General features: G+C 41.1%; 2 protein-coding genes and 1 non-coding gene across 4 annotated transcripts; 2 read left to right on the top strand and 1 right to left on the bottom strand.

The window, feature by feature from the left end:
• Nucleotides 1-147: 147 nt before the first annotated feature.
• On the top strand, nucleotides 148-220 carry trnav-uac (transfer RNA valine (anticodon UAC)). Its single transcript has one exon. It is a non-coding gene; the product is annotated as a tRNA-Val (tRNA).
• Nucleotides 221-591: 371 nt separating this feature from the next.
• LOC148408786 (uncharacterized) lies at nucleotides 592-5,017 on the bottom strand. 2 transcript variants are annotated; one of them, XM_088440537.1, is made up of 2 exons: nucleotides 4,812-5,017; nucleotides 592-3,938 (listed from the first exon to the last, which is right to left on the bottom strand). In XM_088440537.1, the coding sequence occupies exon 2, from the start codon at nucleotides 3,901-3,903 to the stop codon at nucleotides 1,630-1,632; it is 2,274 nt and encodes a 757-aa protein (XP_088296663.1). In that variant the 5' UTR covers nucleotides 3,904-3,938; nucleotides 4,812-5,017; the 3' UTR covers nucleotides 592-1,629. The 2 variants fall into 2 exon arrangements, with proteins under 2 accessions (XP_088296663.1, XP_088296662.1); XM_088440536.1 differs by lacking the exon at nucleotides 4,812-5,017 and adding an exon at nucleotides 4,413-4,563.
• Nucleotides 5,018-5,058: 41 nt separating this feature from the next.
• On the top strand, nucleotides 5,059-11,614 carry znf346 (zinc finger protein 346). The gene is made up of 7 exons (XM_088440553.1): nucleotides 5,059-5,180; nucleotides 6,419-6,522; nucleotides 6,635-6,727; nucleotides 9,154-9,301; nucleotides 9,706-9,927; nucleotides 10,011-10,110; nucleotides 10,180-11,614. Exons 1-7 carry the CDS (start codon nucleotides 5,120-5,122, stop codon nucleotides 10,430-10,432), a joined length of 981 nt encoding a protein of 326 aa, XP_088296679.1. The 5' UTR covers nucleotides 5,059-5,119; the 3' UTR covers nucleotides 10,433-11,614.
• The last annotated feature ends 3,012 nt before the right edge of the window (nucleotides 11,615-14,626 follow it).

Here is a 14,626-nt window from a genome sequence, read left to right as displayed (position 1 = left end):
CCGTTTGCTGTCTTCTTTGCTCACTTTTTAACCACGTCGTTAATTCCTGTATAAAATGAACTAACAATCATCTATACAATACTTACAAAAACGATTTGAGAGATAAAATAGGTTATATTTTTTATAGTGGTCATATGTAGACGCAGTGGTTCCATAGTGTAGCGGTTATCACGTCTGCTTTACACGCAGAAGGTCCTGGGTTCGAGCCCCAGTGGAACCAGTCTGCATGACACTTTTGTCTCCTGCATGCCATTTTTTTGTCTCGGACGTAGAATGTTGCGGTGCGACACGATGGTTTTAAATACTCCAAAGAAACGTAGCCATTTTGAGTTTTTGGCGTAACGAAATCAGGCATTTTAGATAAAAATGTAGTTGTCAGAAATTGAACATAAATCTTATCCGGTGTAGCGTTTATTTTCTAGTGTTTCTTATTTCCAAGTACACTGTACTCTGAACGTGGTATTCATGTCAGTTTTTCATGCATAAAAGGCTGTCATGTTTTCCTAAAATGTGTGCTGAAAATATATATATATTTTTTCTCTTCTGAATCTGTCCTCTCACATTCCTTTCAAGAATTATAACTTAGAAAGGTTTCATTTTAAGCAACATCATTTTAATATGACATATACAAACCTCGTGAGTTCTGGGAGAACGCACAAAACTCTCTTCTTCTCTTTACCTCCTGACAGGCGACTCTTCTCGTGCTAATGCACTTTTATGTCAGGCACGAGCATGTGAATTAAATGCTCTAACCAGTAACACATATTCATTGAAAATAGAAAGCAAGTGGCCTGTGATCAACACAACGCAAAACTTCAGCATGTCCACAAAAATACAATGCAAGTTAACGTATGCAAACTCCAAACTAAATCACACACACATTACTCACTTACATACATGTAAATGACAATCCTGTCAATAATCTACTAAATATTTGTACAATTGTGACATACAGTACTGTCAATTTAGCTGTGCACTTGAAAAAGTTTATTTTCATATCTTTGATATAAATGTACAGAAAAATATTAAGATTTTTTATTTAGGCAACAGTTTTTCTGTTTTGGTTCTGCCATTTCCTGTGAAATTACAGTGTATTTTGTTCGTTATGCAATTTATAGCTAGCTTCAGCTAGTAGCAGTTATTTACATGCTATTTTGTGGTAAAAGCCATGTTCCTTATACATCAAAACTTAAATGAAAAAAAACAAAACTCATGTCTCCGTTATCCTGTCTTCTATGATTATTATTTTTTGCACATCTATAGTGCATAAATCACATCTAATTCAATCCGAATCAAATTGCGACACAGTGAAAGATTCCTACCCGTATCAGATCACCCATTTTTTACAGTAGCTTATCCTCACAAAGGTTGCAGGCTCCGCAAGGCCGGAGCCAAATGGAATTGAACTCCCTTACCTGCGAGTCGAACGTGCTAACCACTCATCCACCCATTGATAACGTATAATAATCCAACTATTTCCAGGATCAACAAACCAGTATTGCTGTCATGACAGCGGAATAACTACACACAAAGTGATTTATTACAAAGATTCAAAGGAACACTGTTATGTAAAGAACATGCTTGTGATACAGTAGCAAAACAAAAACTTAATTTTGTATAAAGGCTAAACTATTCGATCTCCACCTCAATGTCAACAGGTTTCAGTTTTTGCACGAAAACTACGTCTTGGTCACTTGCGGGGGCCAGTAATTCCTCCTGTTGTTCCTCTTTGCAGCGCAAAGGAGTTGATGCAGGGAGCTCAAAGGGGAGCTCAAAGACTGTGTTCAAGTACTTCTCGTTTCGGTTACTTTTCCTCGCCATGGCGATCACCTGGGACGCCAAAGACCAGGCGAACTCCACCTTGTGAGGGCTGTGGTAGCCCAGCTCGAAGTTATAGTCCAGGATTTTGTAGAGGGAAGGCACGTAGCGGAGGTGGTTTTGCTGCAGGTAGCGGTGCACCTCAAGTAGGATGCCCCTCGTCAGCTGTTGCAGGCTCAACTTCTTCTTGACTTCCCATCTGGATCCCACCTGAAGATCCACTCCGATTTTTTTGCAGGCGTGAAAGTCGTCGACTTGGACGTCGGTGACCTCCGTTTTTTGCTCGGAGGGCATACCTGCGCCGTCATTCTCCAAATTGGTCTTTGTGAAGACAGGCATGTTGAGCCACGTGTCCCTAGGGAGAGTGTTGGGCCTCCTTACAAACCATTTCCCCCCCGAGGGCTTTTGGAACACCCCGGTGCACCATTTTTGGAACATCACGGCAGCCTCGCTGTCGGCGCTCTGTAAGTCTAATGTGAAATTGTGCTCTAGGATGTCCTTGACCAGCTCGCATGTGGAGCCGCAAAGAACGCCCACAAACTGGAAAATTTCCAGCACGGCACCGACAGTCAGCGCAGACAATGGCAGCTTGTCGCCATCCGTCGCCCAGAAGTCTACGCCCATCTTCTTACAGAAAGGATACGGTTCCACGTCAGAAGATGATGACGGGCACTTTGTTGACTCCACTTCCTTTCCACCGTCGGGAATGAGCGGGAGATGGAAGCTGTTGTTGAGGAACTCACTGTGTTCTTTGTTGGGGTGTGCGAGGATGTCCTTCCATTTTCTGATGAAGTTGGTGATGAAAGTCTGCTTGGAGTGGTCCCCCAGGAAGCCCATATTGAAGTTGCGCTCCAAGATATCTGACAAGAAGCTGACCAAGCCTTTATTTATGGCTGTGGCGAACTGCTGAACCTCCATCAGGATGCTGTTGGTGAGCAACTCCAGCCGCAAAGCTTGTTTGACGCCTGAGCCGATGTCAAAGTCCAAACCGATTTCCCGGCACCTCTTGAAGCGACACTTGGCTCTCTGGATGTTTAGTATTTTCCGGGAGTAATGGCCACGCAACACCCACAGTTTTTGCTTGGCGTCAACTTCCTGGGTTTTTTCATGGGAATGTTCACCCATGTGGCCTTTGGTTACTAGAACCTGCTTGGGTTCCTCCTTCACAGCCTCATATTCTGCTGCCAACTGCATTTCAGCTTCAAAATCAAGTGGGCACATGTAGGAATTACCCAGCAAGTATTTCTTGGAATCACCATTTGAGAAAAGCAGCGGTCCCTTTTTCATAGCGGTTGCCTCCATCCAATCCATAGCTTTCCGCTTCTCAAACATCACCTTTGGGACTTGGGACGCCTGGATTCCAAAGTTGTGTTCCAGCAAGGTGTTAAGGATGCTAGTGAAACTGCTGGCGAGAAAGCAAGAAAAGTCCAGAAGTTCCATCATCACGCCGTTGGTGAGCACATCCAGATGGAGTTTCCGTTTGTCCCCGGACGGATCGATGACCAACGAGACACCCGATTCTTTGCAAAAGGGATAGCGGGTCTCTTGGTGTTTTGTGGCTTCTTGTTCCTTCTTTAAGACAACCGTACTTGCTGTGGGCTGCCTTTCTGAAAACCAATGATGAGGAAAGATGGATTGGGTGGAAAAAAAATTGTTTCGAGGAGTCTGGCTATCTGAGATCTTCTTGTCGACATACGCCTTTATTATGGATATGTCCGGCAACGAGAAGACATCCTTAAGAAATTGAGGTTTTAGCTTTTTCCTCAATATTTTGCAATGAATGCGTACCGCTAACTGATAACACAACTTGTGGTTTGTGGTGTCTACACCCAAGTCAAAGTTGAACATCAACAACTCAAACAGAAAATATTTCTCAGCTGTTGTCACTGTCTTGGCAAAATCGCACATCTCCATCAGTACGTTGTGAGTCAACAAGCTGGGGTCCATTTTTCTCTGTCTTTCTACAGCGGCGTTGAACTCTAAGCCGATTCCGACCGACTCTGGAAAAGGGACCTGGCTTTTCTGATTGCGTGTGGCGTGAAACGCGCGGCGCTGCCAGATGTAATAGTCGTCCACTTTGTCCATGTTTTGAATTCTGGATCTGTTGGCACGTCAGTAACCTTAAAAAGATTAAAAAAACAAAAAACAAAACAAGATTTCCTTTATGTAATCATTGTTGTAATGCTAAAACAATGCCACAGTGGATAACATAACATTTCAAATAAACCACCTAGTTGGAAATAAAACCTGCCTCGTTTAAAAAACCTTAGGCTACATGCTTACAATGCACTCGTCATGCAATGCTAGTGGTTGCAAAGCTAAGTATTTTTGTAATAGTACTGGGAATAAAACATTAATAACCACTCAAGAGAGTCTGGCTGCAGAATACCTCAAGCCACTAGTAACGACTCTTCGTGTTGGCTTGGACTTAGTTGGAGGTTTAAAAACAAACAAAAAAACCTAAACAATTCTCTACAGAGTAAGATAAGCGCGACTGTTAGCGTCTATAGTAGCTCGAGTATAAGCGGACATCAGCAGCACAGGAGAATATAAACGCAAAGGAGAATTTTCTTTAAAAAAATAGATTCGTCTACCTCTCAAGGGCTGGAAAATACGCTAAAGTCATTTTATTTAGGAAGAAAACAGCGATGAATTTTCAGCCGACAGCCGTCTGCAAGGCTCGGCTCTCGTAGAACGGAACTTCCGGTGGCAACAACCAATCCCAGAATCCAATTATTTTTTATTTGATTTTTTTTGCATTTTTAGACCTTTTAACTTTTTGATTTTACTGTGTTTTCAATTCATGGACATGCCTGTGCTGCCAGTTTGCCGTGCGGTGCATTTCTCTTCGTAAATTGCAGTTTCAAAGAGAATTGAAAGGAAGTAATGGAGGATTTACACTAACTAGAGCGACACCTACAGATCAAATATTTGATTGCAATTTGCTGGTGCATGCTCAAAGGATTGTGGGTATTTCTGTGGGGGTTGTTTACCTTTTGAGCATCCTCAACACGTGACAACACGTCCAGTCGTTGGAAAAATACGCAAAAGTTAACGTCAATGCTCCCCATCGTAGTGCCAGACTGTGACTGGCTATTTTTTATTACATTAATTTCAATGTAAAGTACAAAAAGTATAAAACAATAACTCTGTCCAGGCTGTGACTGGCGTTCTTTTCTCCGCTTGATCGGCTGACGCATGATTGTAAACTCCGCCCCTCTTCGCCAACTTCCTCCGGCGCTACCAACCAATTGTATGCACATGCGCAGTTATGCGCAAAATTGGTGTGTGAGCACAAGTTATGATGGCGGTCGCGATGGAGATTGATTCCTTTCCTTTCTTGCCTTCGGGAGTGGAACAAGGTAACCGGTTTCTTATATTATACGCAACGACAAATACAATACATTTACTGCAATGCGTTTTGTCGGCTTTATAACGACCCGCGCGTCGCTTGTTGCTAAAGTCGGAATGAATAGAGCTAACTTAGGCTAGGTTAAGCTAACTGCAGCCGATTCGTCGCCAAGGTCGACGAGAGCTCGTCACGGTGGGATGTTTTGGCACAATAGCGGCGATTGACACTTAACGTGGCAGTTTGGGCTACAAGGACGCTGACGTTTTTTTTTTGTGTTTGAGCTAGTTGACGAACGACTTGTGGGATAACGTTGAACTTGTTAGCTCGTTGCTAAAACGCACGCCGATGTTAGCCTCTATTGGTTTGCTGTAACGCCTCCGATTATTGTTGCCGAATGGCAATTTAGGGGCGTCCGGGACGTTAGAGTGGACGTTTTTGTTGTGCGTGGAAATTATAATTTGTGAAAAATTTAAAACAATTGATTTTCATTTGAAATGCGATGGTGAAATAAAGTTTCAAACCACCTGTATATCAGTAAAGAGGATATTGTTGTTCAGGGGTTTTAAACGCACACACACATATATACTAAGTTCTACTTCCTAAGTAATGGTTCAAGATTGAGGATTTTCTGTCACTCTTTATGTTGTGAATCAGTCCAAATTGACTTGGGCAGAAATTTGACGGAAACCTGGTAGTGAAATGTCATCTTGGCAGTCATAGTTGGCAACACGGCGACTGAGCATAGGAACTGGCCTCACTGTCAAAAAATCCAAAATACTAGTGAAATATCTCCATCCTCCAGGTACTCTAGCTTCCTCACTCTTTCCCCAAAATATTGATGGGCAAGTATGGATACCACAAAATGGAATGACAGTGGCTTTATTTCCCTGTATTGGGTTTAAATTCGAGTCAAGCATCAAATAAGTCCTCTTTTGCAGAGGTTTGCCCTAGATGTTAGAAAATTCACATGTGCATTAAAATGACTTTGTTCACAACTATCTTTCATGGTTAAATGGAATTTTAAGTATCGTAATTACTACCAGTCGTGGTGAGTACTCAATTGAATAGTCTCAAATATTCCATTCACTAAAAAAAAAAAAAACCCTTTAGTTAGCTTCATTGAAATCTGTAAATAGTCCATATGTGTGATCGAGTTGTAAATTGTCATAATGAGCTGTTTGAAATGACAAATGATACGTTTTGTGTATTCTGTCATCAGTTGTGTCTGTTTTGTTTCCGCCCATACAGTCAACAAGATGATCATGGAGCACAGCAACCTGTTCTCAGATAGTCTGTGCAGCGTCTGCAATGCCGTTCTCATCTCTGAGTCACAGAAGCTAGCTCACTATCAGGTTGGCATGTTGTTTTTCATCAACGAAATGAGCGATCAACCATTGCCGCACGTCGTTATGGATCCCTGGTGGCCGTCTTTCATTTTATGTTCCTCTTTTTGCTCTCTTTCAGAGTAAGAAACACGGCAACAAGGTACGGCGTTATCTTTCCAGCCAAAATGAAGAGCCAGCATTGAAAAAGTTCAAGTCTCCACCGTCTGTCAGCGTATGTAATGTAACTCTGTACTTTCATTTTTAGACATACTCAACTGTCTTGTTAACTCGCACCTGTCGTGCAGGTGGGCTCGGGTTTGCCAAGGTTTGGGAAAATCCCCGCTAAGTTTCCATTGAATTTTAACATTTTTTGAACTATTTTAATTGAGAAACCGTTCATGGTTTGAATTTGAATCGCAATAATCCGCAAAGAAAGGACACACTTTCAGGGGCCTGCAATGGTTTTGATTGTAAATAATGTCTTATTTGCTTATCAATTTGCATAAAGTCCTCACTTTCTGACAAGTTTTGAAGGCAACAGCCACTATATTAAAAAAAAAAAAAAGGGATGACGTCCCAGGCACAAAATTTGAATATGGTTCAATGGGCAAACCTCAGAGCAACTTAAGCGAAAACCAAACGCGTTAAAGTAAAAAAAATAGTCATTTGAAGACCTTAAAAGCCTACTTTGAGATCATTAATTTATGCCCAGAATATATTTTTATTTACCTCGGCCAATCTCTTATTTTACTGGGGCACTGTAAAAATAGAATGACAACTTTGCCTTGCACTTCTACTCTGATTGTTATAACACCAATTGAATAATTATAAATTGATCGGAGAAACAACCTTTGTTTTCTTACCATCATCCCTGCACATCCAACTCATAAAATAGAATGTCTTTCAAACCTACCTCTATACTGGAAGTTATAAATATTAAACCTGACACCCATATGTAGTGGCTAGAATCTTTTCTGCTTGAGAAAGCAGACTACGAACGTGCATGCACAGAAGTTGCAATTGATGGTCTGGATTTTAAACCGGTGCTGCATTATTCCCAATGAAATGAAATCACATGTAGGTGTAGTTGTTGACAGCTTGCACTCTAAATTCCTGCCGCTGACATGCTTGAACCCAGCATTGACATTTCACAGAATTTCTCCCAGACTTAACCATTATGATGAAAACTCCCTTCAATTCATCACAGTTATTGATCGCGAAGCACTTCAGCAAACATGATATCAGCTTTTTTTTTGTTATAACCATAATACCGAGTTTGTCAACAACTTTTGACTTGTACCCCTCCAGTTTTTGTCAAAGAAATACAGTAAGTATTCCCACCTACAGACCTCTGTCAAACGGAAGTTCCTGAACTCGGAAAAGAAACGTATGCATTAAATTTTCTTCGACTATATTACATCAACGATCGATCCCTTGCAACGGAACTTCCGGTATCCGGACACTATACGGAAGCCTACAGAAGAGCATACCATGCAATAAAGGTCCGCTCCTCCTTTTTCAATCTTTTGTCATCGGATCCAAAATGGCGACATGTAAGTCACTCTTTATAGTTATTAATTTGGCTGAAATTACTAGAGATTTTAATGGTATTCATTTATGTCCTGTAGTTAATGGTGTCAATGAGAGAAAGAATGGATGAAGAAGATGATGTGTCCAGTTCAACTCCTGATTAAAATACACTGTCCAACAATGAAGCGATGGAGATGGCATCAAAAATCCTTCTGTATGCACAATAATCATCAGACCTTAGCAATGATCAACGGGACAGTTACGTGCAATTAGCAACGCAGTTGTATAATACGCAGGCAAGCATTTTTGTGAAGCAAAAAATGAAGCCAAGACAGCTGCACAAAATAGACTAATTTTTTTCCCAAGACAGACAAAACTCAACATTCAAAATACAGTACAGTATACAATCAATACTACAGCGCTGTATTGATGTTATTTTATAAACTGTACAGTATTTGGACCGTGTTCTTACATTTTCCAGTATTGTGTTCATATACATGTTCTGAATACTGCAATTTTTGTTTAATAAACAGGTTTTTGACAATATATTTTTTGTGTTTTATTGCTTGTGTTGTTACACATGTACTGTATTTTGTTAACGTACATTCGCGCGGGACGTACCGTTGTTTCCTACTTGAGGAAATTCTGTTATAAGGAAATATTAGACAACGCAAATATGATGCCTTACTAGAGAATACTGTATCGGCACTGCACATGCACAGTAAGATATTCTTAAATAGCACGTAAAATTGACAAAGCTCATAAAGCAAAAATGGAATGGCTCTAGCATGTATACAATCAACCCATGTTGAACTGTCTTCACTTATTCAGAACAGATAAATTTACCTTCCAATGGGAGCTCATCAATTTCATTAGCAAACCGTTCTTGCCTAAAACGCCAACTAAGGTGGCGTCAAACAAATATGCCTAAAACGTAATCATAGACACAAATAATAGCAAGATGCAATCCAACTTAGACATTCTCGGACTTTAACAAAGTGTGTTGACTCATTTGAGTGTTTGGTGCACTGCTATGCAACAACAGCACCTTCCGCACAATCTCTTCACTTTCCAGTTGTACTCCCTCCACTGAGTTTGTGCATGTGTGTGTATGTGTTCTCCTTTCAGTTCATCGCCAACGACAGCGTGTCGGACCCAATGAAGGTTTGCGACACTTGCAAGATGACATTCACGTCACCTGTGATGGCGCATTCTCACTACCAGGGCAAGATCCATGCAAAGAATTTGAAACTGAAGTCACTGGACCCTCAGACCTGTACGTACACAACCGTGGACCTCCACATTGTAGAACATTCATATCATACCATTTTTTGCCGAAACATAAAAGCGGTCAGAACTAGGCTCATCAAGCTGCTTGCTTATGTAGGATATACAGTAAAGAAAAACGCCTGAATGTTGTCATTTCCTGTCTGCGTCTCTCCAGTCTCCACAAGTTGTGTTCCAATTCCTATCGCACCACGGGTTGACACTTTGTTGCCAATGCTGTTCGTTAGCCTTATAATGCCATTCAGCATAGTGACAAGACAAAATAGTAATGTAGTTATAAATACTCAATTCACAATTTTTTTTTTGGTAAAGACTTTAGTCTGAGAATAAACTGGAGAACTCAGAGTGCCATTAAAACATTTGTTGAAGACTTTTGTTTTTACACCCCAATAGTGGGCCAGCAGTCCATACCAGCTCCATCCAAGAAGAAAGTGGCTGCAGCAACTGGCAACAGCGCTCAGGGGGTTGGCAAAGACCCTGACCGCTTCTGTGCCATCTGCCAGGCGTGCTTCAACAACTCGCAGATGGCACAGCAGCACTACTCGGGCAAGAAGCACAAGAAGCACCTGGCCAAGCAGGACCTGATGAAGCTCTATGGCAAGGCTGCCACACCAGGTCAGCAGATAGGCACATTCGTCACAATTGTGCCCTCTTGAAATACCCCAATGTGACCATCCCTCCCCCTCTATTCTAAACAGCGTCCACAGCAAAGGGGTTGCCGTGTACACTTTGCAACATTGAGCTCAACTCTGTGGACCAGTACCAGTCTCACATCAGTGGGGCCAAACATAAGAACCAGTATGTGTACTGCAGTTTGATATTGTGCCTTGTTCCATCCAAATCACATTCCTTCTAATTTGATCACAGAATGAAAAAATCTGGTCTCCTCCCGTCCGAGAACAAGCCCCAAAACACAGACGACCAGTCCACCAGCGGCAACCACGAAGACCAGCCCAGCAACGGCGACTACCAGTACGGTTTGTCATGCGAGCCCTTGCCGCCGGGGAAGGACCAGGATTTTGTGACGGAAAGCAACATTTTTGATACAGAAGACAACTTTTTCGGGGTGGCTGGTGGCGGTTTTCTGGCAGCTGAAAACCTGCAGAACGAGGACCATTAGTGCGCCGTTGCGAACAAGTTTTAGAACCATGAGACTGGGTGTAGCGCCGGATTGTGGAAGTTTCAGTCAGGACACAGAACAATAACAAACCCTAACCCGACCATCAGAATTCCCCCACACCCCACAAAAAGCAACTTTTTTTTTACTGCAAGGTTGTTGTTTTTTTTTTTTTCTTTTAAATTCCCAAAATGTCCAACCCTTCTCCATTTTAGAAACAAACTCTTATCTCTCAGCATGTGGTGAATTTAGCAACATTCCCCTTGAAAACCCGCAGCAGTTTTTGTGGAGAACCAGAGAATCCACATTTCAAATACTGAATTTGGTTGATATTGTAACTTTAAACAAAACGGCTACTGTTCTAATGTCCCAGTGTAGCTTCTGCTGAATTTATACTGTACTTGTGTGGACTGTTTTATTTATATATTTTTCAAAACAGAAATTTTGCGCGCCCAAATCCACCTTTTCTGTTTTTCCATCATTTTGGTAAAACAAAAACAATTTAGCTTCCCCCATTAGATAGAGCGACTACACCAATGCATCATGAACTAATTCTGCATTACCGGCTTGTATTTTGTTGTTTTTTTTTTAAACAAGCACACGGTCTCTGAGCACCAATAACATCTTGTACCTGCTCAGCCAGTGGAAAAGCATCAATAGAGCATATCGAACTGTAAAAGGTTCATAATTGTGCGTTTGTGCACTCACGCTTTCCAATAACCAGAAGATGTCAAGTGAGTTTGATCGTGTCGCGTCTTGCTGTCAATCGTAAATTACCATTGCAATTGATGTCGCCGAAACGAAAAGTTGAGTCCTGTTGTGCAAGCAGTTCTCCAGCGCTAGATTTTCTTGTACAGTGGGCTTGTTTTTTTTATATTTCCCCCCTTTTGCAGTACATGACGGTCATATAACAAGTCCTGCATTTCACAGCGTCATCAAGTGATGTCAAAATAGACGAGTGGTGTCAAAGATTTTCTCCAAGTAAGTCTTACCTGTTCTCAACCGGATATTTTGTTACCTAATGTTTGATTCATTTAAAAAAAAAAAAAAAAAGGAAACATTTTTCTTTTCTGCTGTATAGCTTGTCATCTTCCCTGTTAGTGATGGTTTGGTCATTTTACTTTCTGGTCAAGTTTCCAGTTGTGCATCCGTTACATTAAAAGAAAGACAAAGAAAACAAAAAAACGCCCTTTTCTTACAGGTTGTTGGCTGATTTCTTAACTAACAGCAAAACAGAAATAACTGTTAGTGCACATTCATACATATGTTTAATATGTTAGTAAATAAATACATTTTAATTATTTAATAAATGTAAAACTCATACAATACATATTAATTAAGCAATAAAAGTTACTTTAGAAGTTAATGGCACTATCACCATTACAACATAACCGTAATATACTGTACTGTCTCACACCGTAGCAACCGCACGGTGGCGCCCTTTCACCTCTAAAATGAATGGTAACAGGTAGTTTTTTTTTTTCTTCTTGACGCTTGTTGTGGGGCGCTTATAACTGCAGACTTGAATGCATCACCACTGACCCGCACACTAAACAGCTAGAAGAATCATTTTTAAAAGTACTTTCACAGTCACTGCTGACCCAGGTTCATGTCGGTGACAGTCAATTTACTTTTTGAGGTTTTGCATCTCTTGACCCCACATTCCCTGACAGCTCTAAATCTTCCAGGCTGACCCACAGAAGTGAAAGCTTTGGGCTAAATTCCAGACAAGACACACACTCACAGATATGCACAATGGTTACGCTATGCTGTCCTGTGGAGGAGAAAGGATGTAAAGTCACTTCTCAGATAGAGGTGGTTTGTTCCGCTCTTATCCCCCACCAACCAGACACAAGTTGCTCCTAAAACTTAGTAATAAAGTCCTAAGAGAGGGCCAGTACTCCTGTTAGTAGCTATATGTTAAATCGTGTGGTTAAATAGATCTAGGAACATATATATACAATATATAACTTTTCATGAGAAGTAAAAGGCGGTTTAATGGATCTAGCCTAGGTTTACTATGATTTTACGTCTTTTTTTTTTCTTTTTTTTTTTAACTCATGACAGTTATGTGTAGTTAAACATTCCCTGGGTCAAATGTACTCATGTTGTGGCTGCAAAGTGTTCTCAGTATAAAATTTATTAGGCTTGGCCCAATACTTATTGAACCAAATTTTAATTATTTCATGTTTGCTTCAATAATATGCCCATAATATTATACATAATATACAAACAACCATACCTGGAGTGTTACTAATTTGATAGCAGAATCTTATAACCTGTCGTTTTTCAACGTGCCTAGAATATTTTTTTAAGCCCTAAAATGCTTTTTGGGGGGGGATAAAAATTAGCTAGCATGGTTTAAAAAAGAACATGGTCTAACAAAAGGGCAGTAATGTCAAATTTATACTTATAAAAAATGTCTCTTATTAATTCCCATAATTTTAATGATACAATTTCATCTCAATTTAACAGAAATGGAGCGAGCTGTCAACAAAATGACACCAAAGCGCAAAGTGTGTTACAGGATTTATTTCATTTGAATTGACATCATGTTTTAAAAGTAATGAAGTACCGTTAATAGAAAAATGTTAAAACGATAAGCCCTTAACAGCAGACATCAGAACAGCATAGAAATAATACAACATTAACAATATACACTCATATGTGTTTTATGTCATTTTGTTTTTTCCAATCCGCTTCCGCCTTTCTGAGCACAGAAACGTTTGTCACTTGTTGGTGACGTGCAGGTCGGATTAAAGCGGCTTGGCCGTTCACGCTGAGGTCACATGACAAAAGATCTGCTATACAGTAGGTCGGTTTCAGGACCACATACCCAATTGGCCTGCGTCAGATTTGAAAAAAATCGTATCTGTGTCATTTGAAGTGCCATTAAAAGACTGGATACAGTTGTATAAGCGCAAAAAAAAAAAAAAAATCGGAATTGGTCACTTCAAACTGCTGTCTGAACGTAATCCAAGTGCGTTGTGGGTCTAATTAAGATCCTGACTGGGTTACGTTAACAGAACTAGTCAAAGTACGCTTAGAATATTTTTTGCCATTAGTATTACTCAAAATATGGTTAACCATGCCTTCCTAATGTAAGATTGTGTAATCGTAAACACTGTAATGTAGAAAGTGTCCCGTTATAGTCAATTAGATGAGCTGCCAGAAAACAGATTAAGATGGCAGGGACGTTTTCCCAGAAAATTGCCGTTTAACTGCTTATGACACACGCATGTAACTGTAAACATGTCCATCATTCGCCACATTGCGTTGCCACACGTCAGCGTGCGCGTGCGTGTTGCAGGTGGCTGGCTTGTCAGGTTACAATCACAGTAAAAATACACACACGCATACACCCGAGTCCATCCATGACGGGTGAAAATTCTCATGGATTACGAGGAATTCTTGTAACAGATGGACAAACTGTGTGTGCGTGTGCGTGCATGACCAAGCAGAAACCTGACCAAGCAGCAGTCTGCTGGACTTGTCAGACACCTGTTGGCCTGCACTCCCCCATCCTCACCCCCTTCTTGCCCCCTTTAGACACTCGATACTTGGGAGGGAGAGCCGAGGAGGAAGGCGCGAGAGGGAGAACAGCTGGATCAACTGAACGTTTCCTCTTTGGGTTTCCGTTCCCGGCCGGACTTGCCAGGTTGGTTCTCCCCGCCGGTCTCGTTGCATTCGGAATTTTAGCTGGGGGTGGGTGATGACCGAACCCTATGTTGGAAGAATTGGGTATTTTGCACAGTGGAATATTTGCAAATATTAGTCATTTTTGGTCCCTGAGGGACAGTTCATTCACTTGTATGCCAAAACTGCATCCTCCAACTGTTTTCTATTGTGCCCCTCCAGTTGAGTTGCGGGTGAGCTGCCATTTGATTTAGGGACGCCACACTTGCAGGTGGTCAACTGCAACAATTTTCAACCATTGTCGTTTTTGATCATTAGGCCAGGCCAAGAAACACATGGTCATTTAGTGTAGTGAGAGGATAGGGACTCGTCCCTACATTTTGACCCACCCTCATTGGATAAGCTGTCACAAAAGCCAATTTTCAGTTAATTTCAATTATTTTCAAATAACGGTTTTCAATCAAATTGACATAGCTGCAGACAATTCATTTATTTTAAGCAGCGATGATGCAGCGTCAGCTTTATTAGATTTCTCCTTGAAATGAGATCGACGACTGACTC

The sequence above is a fragment of the Hippichthys cyanospilos genome, chromosome 18 (genome assembly GCF_059441005.1).
Source record: "Hippichthys cyanospilos isolate Australia breed blue-spotted pipefish chromosome 18, RoL_Hcya_1.0, whole genome shotgun sequence".
NCBI classification, from domain to species: Eukaryota; Metazoa; Chordata; class Actinopteri; order Syngnathiformes; family Syngnathidae; genus Hippichthys; species Hippichthys cyanospilos.
This window is presented reverse-complemented; position numbering and strand designations above follow the sequence as displayed.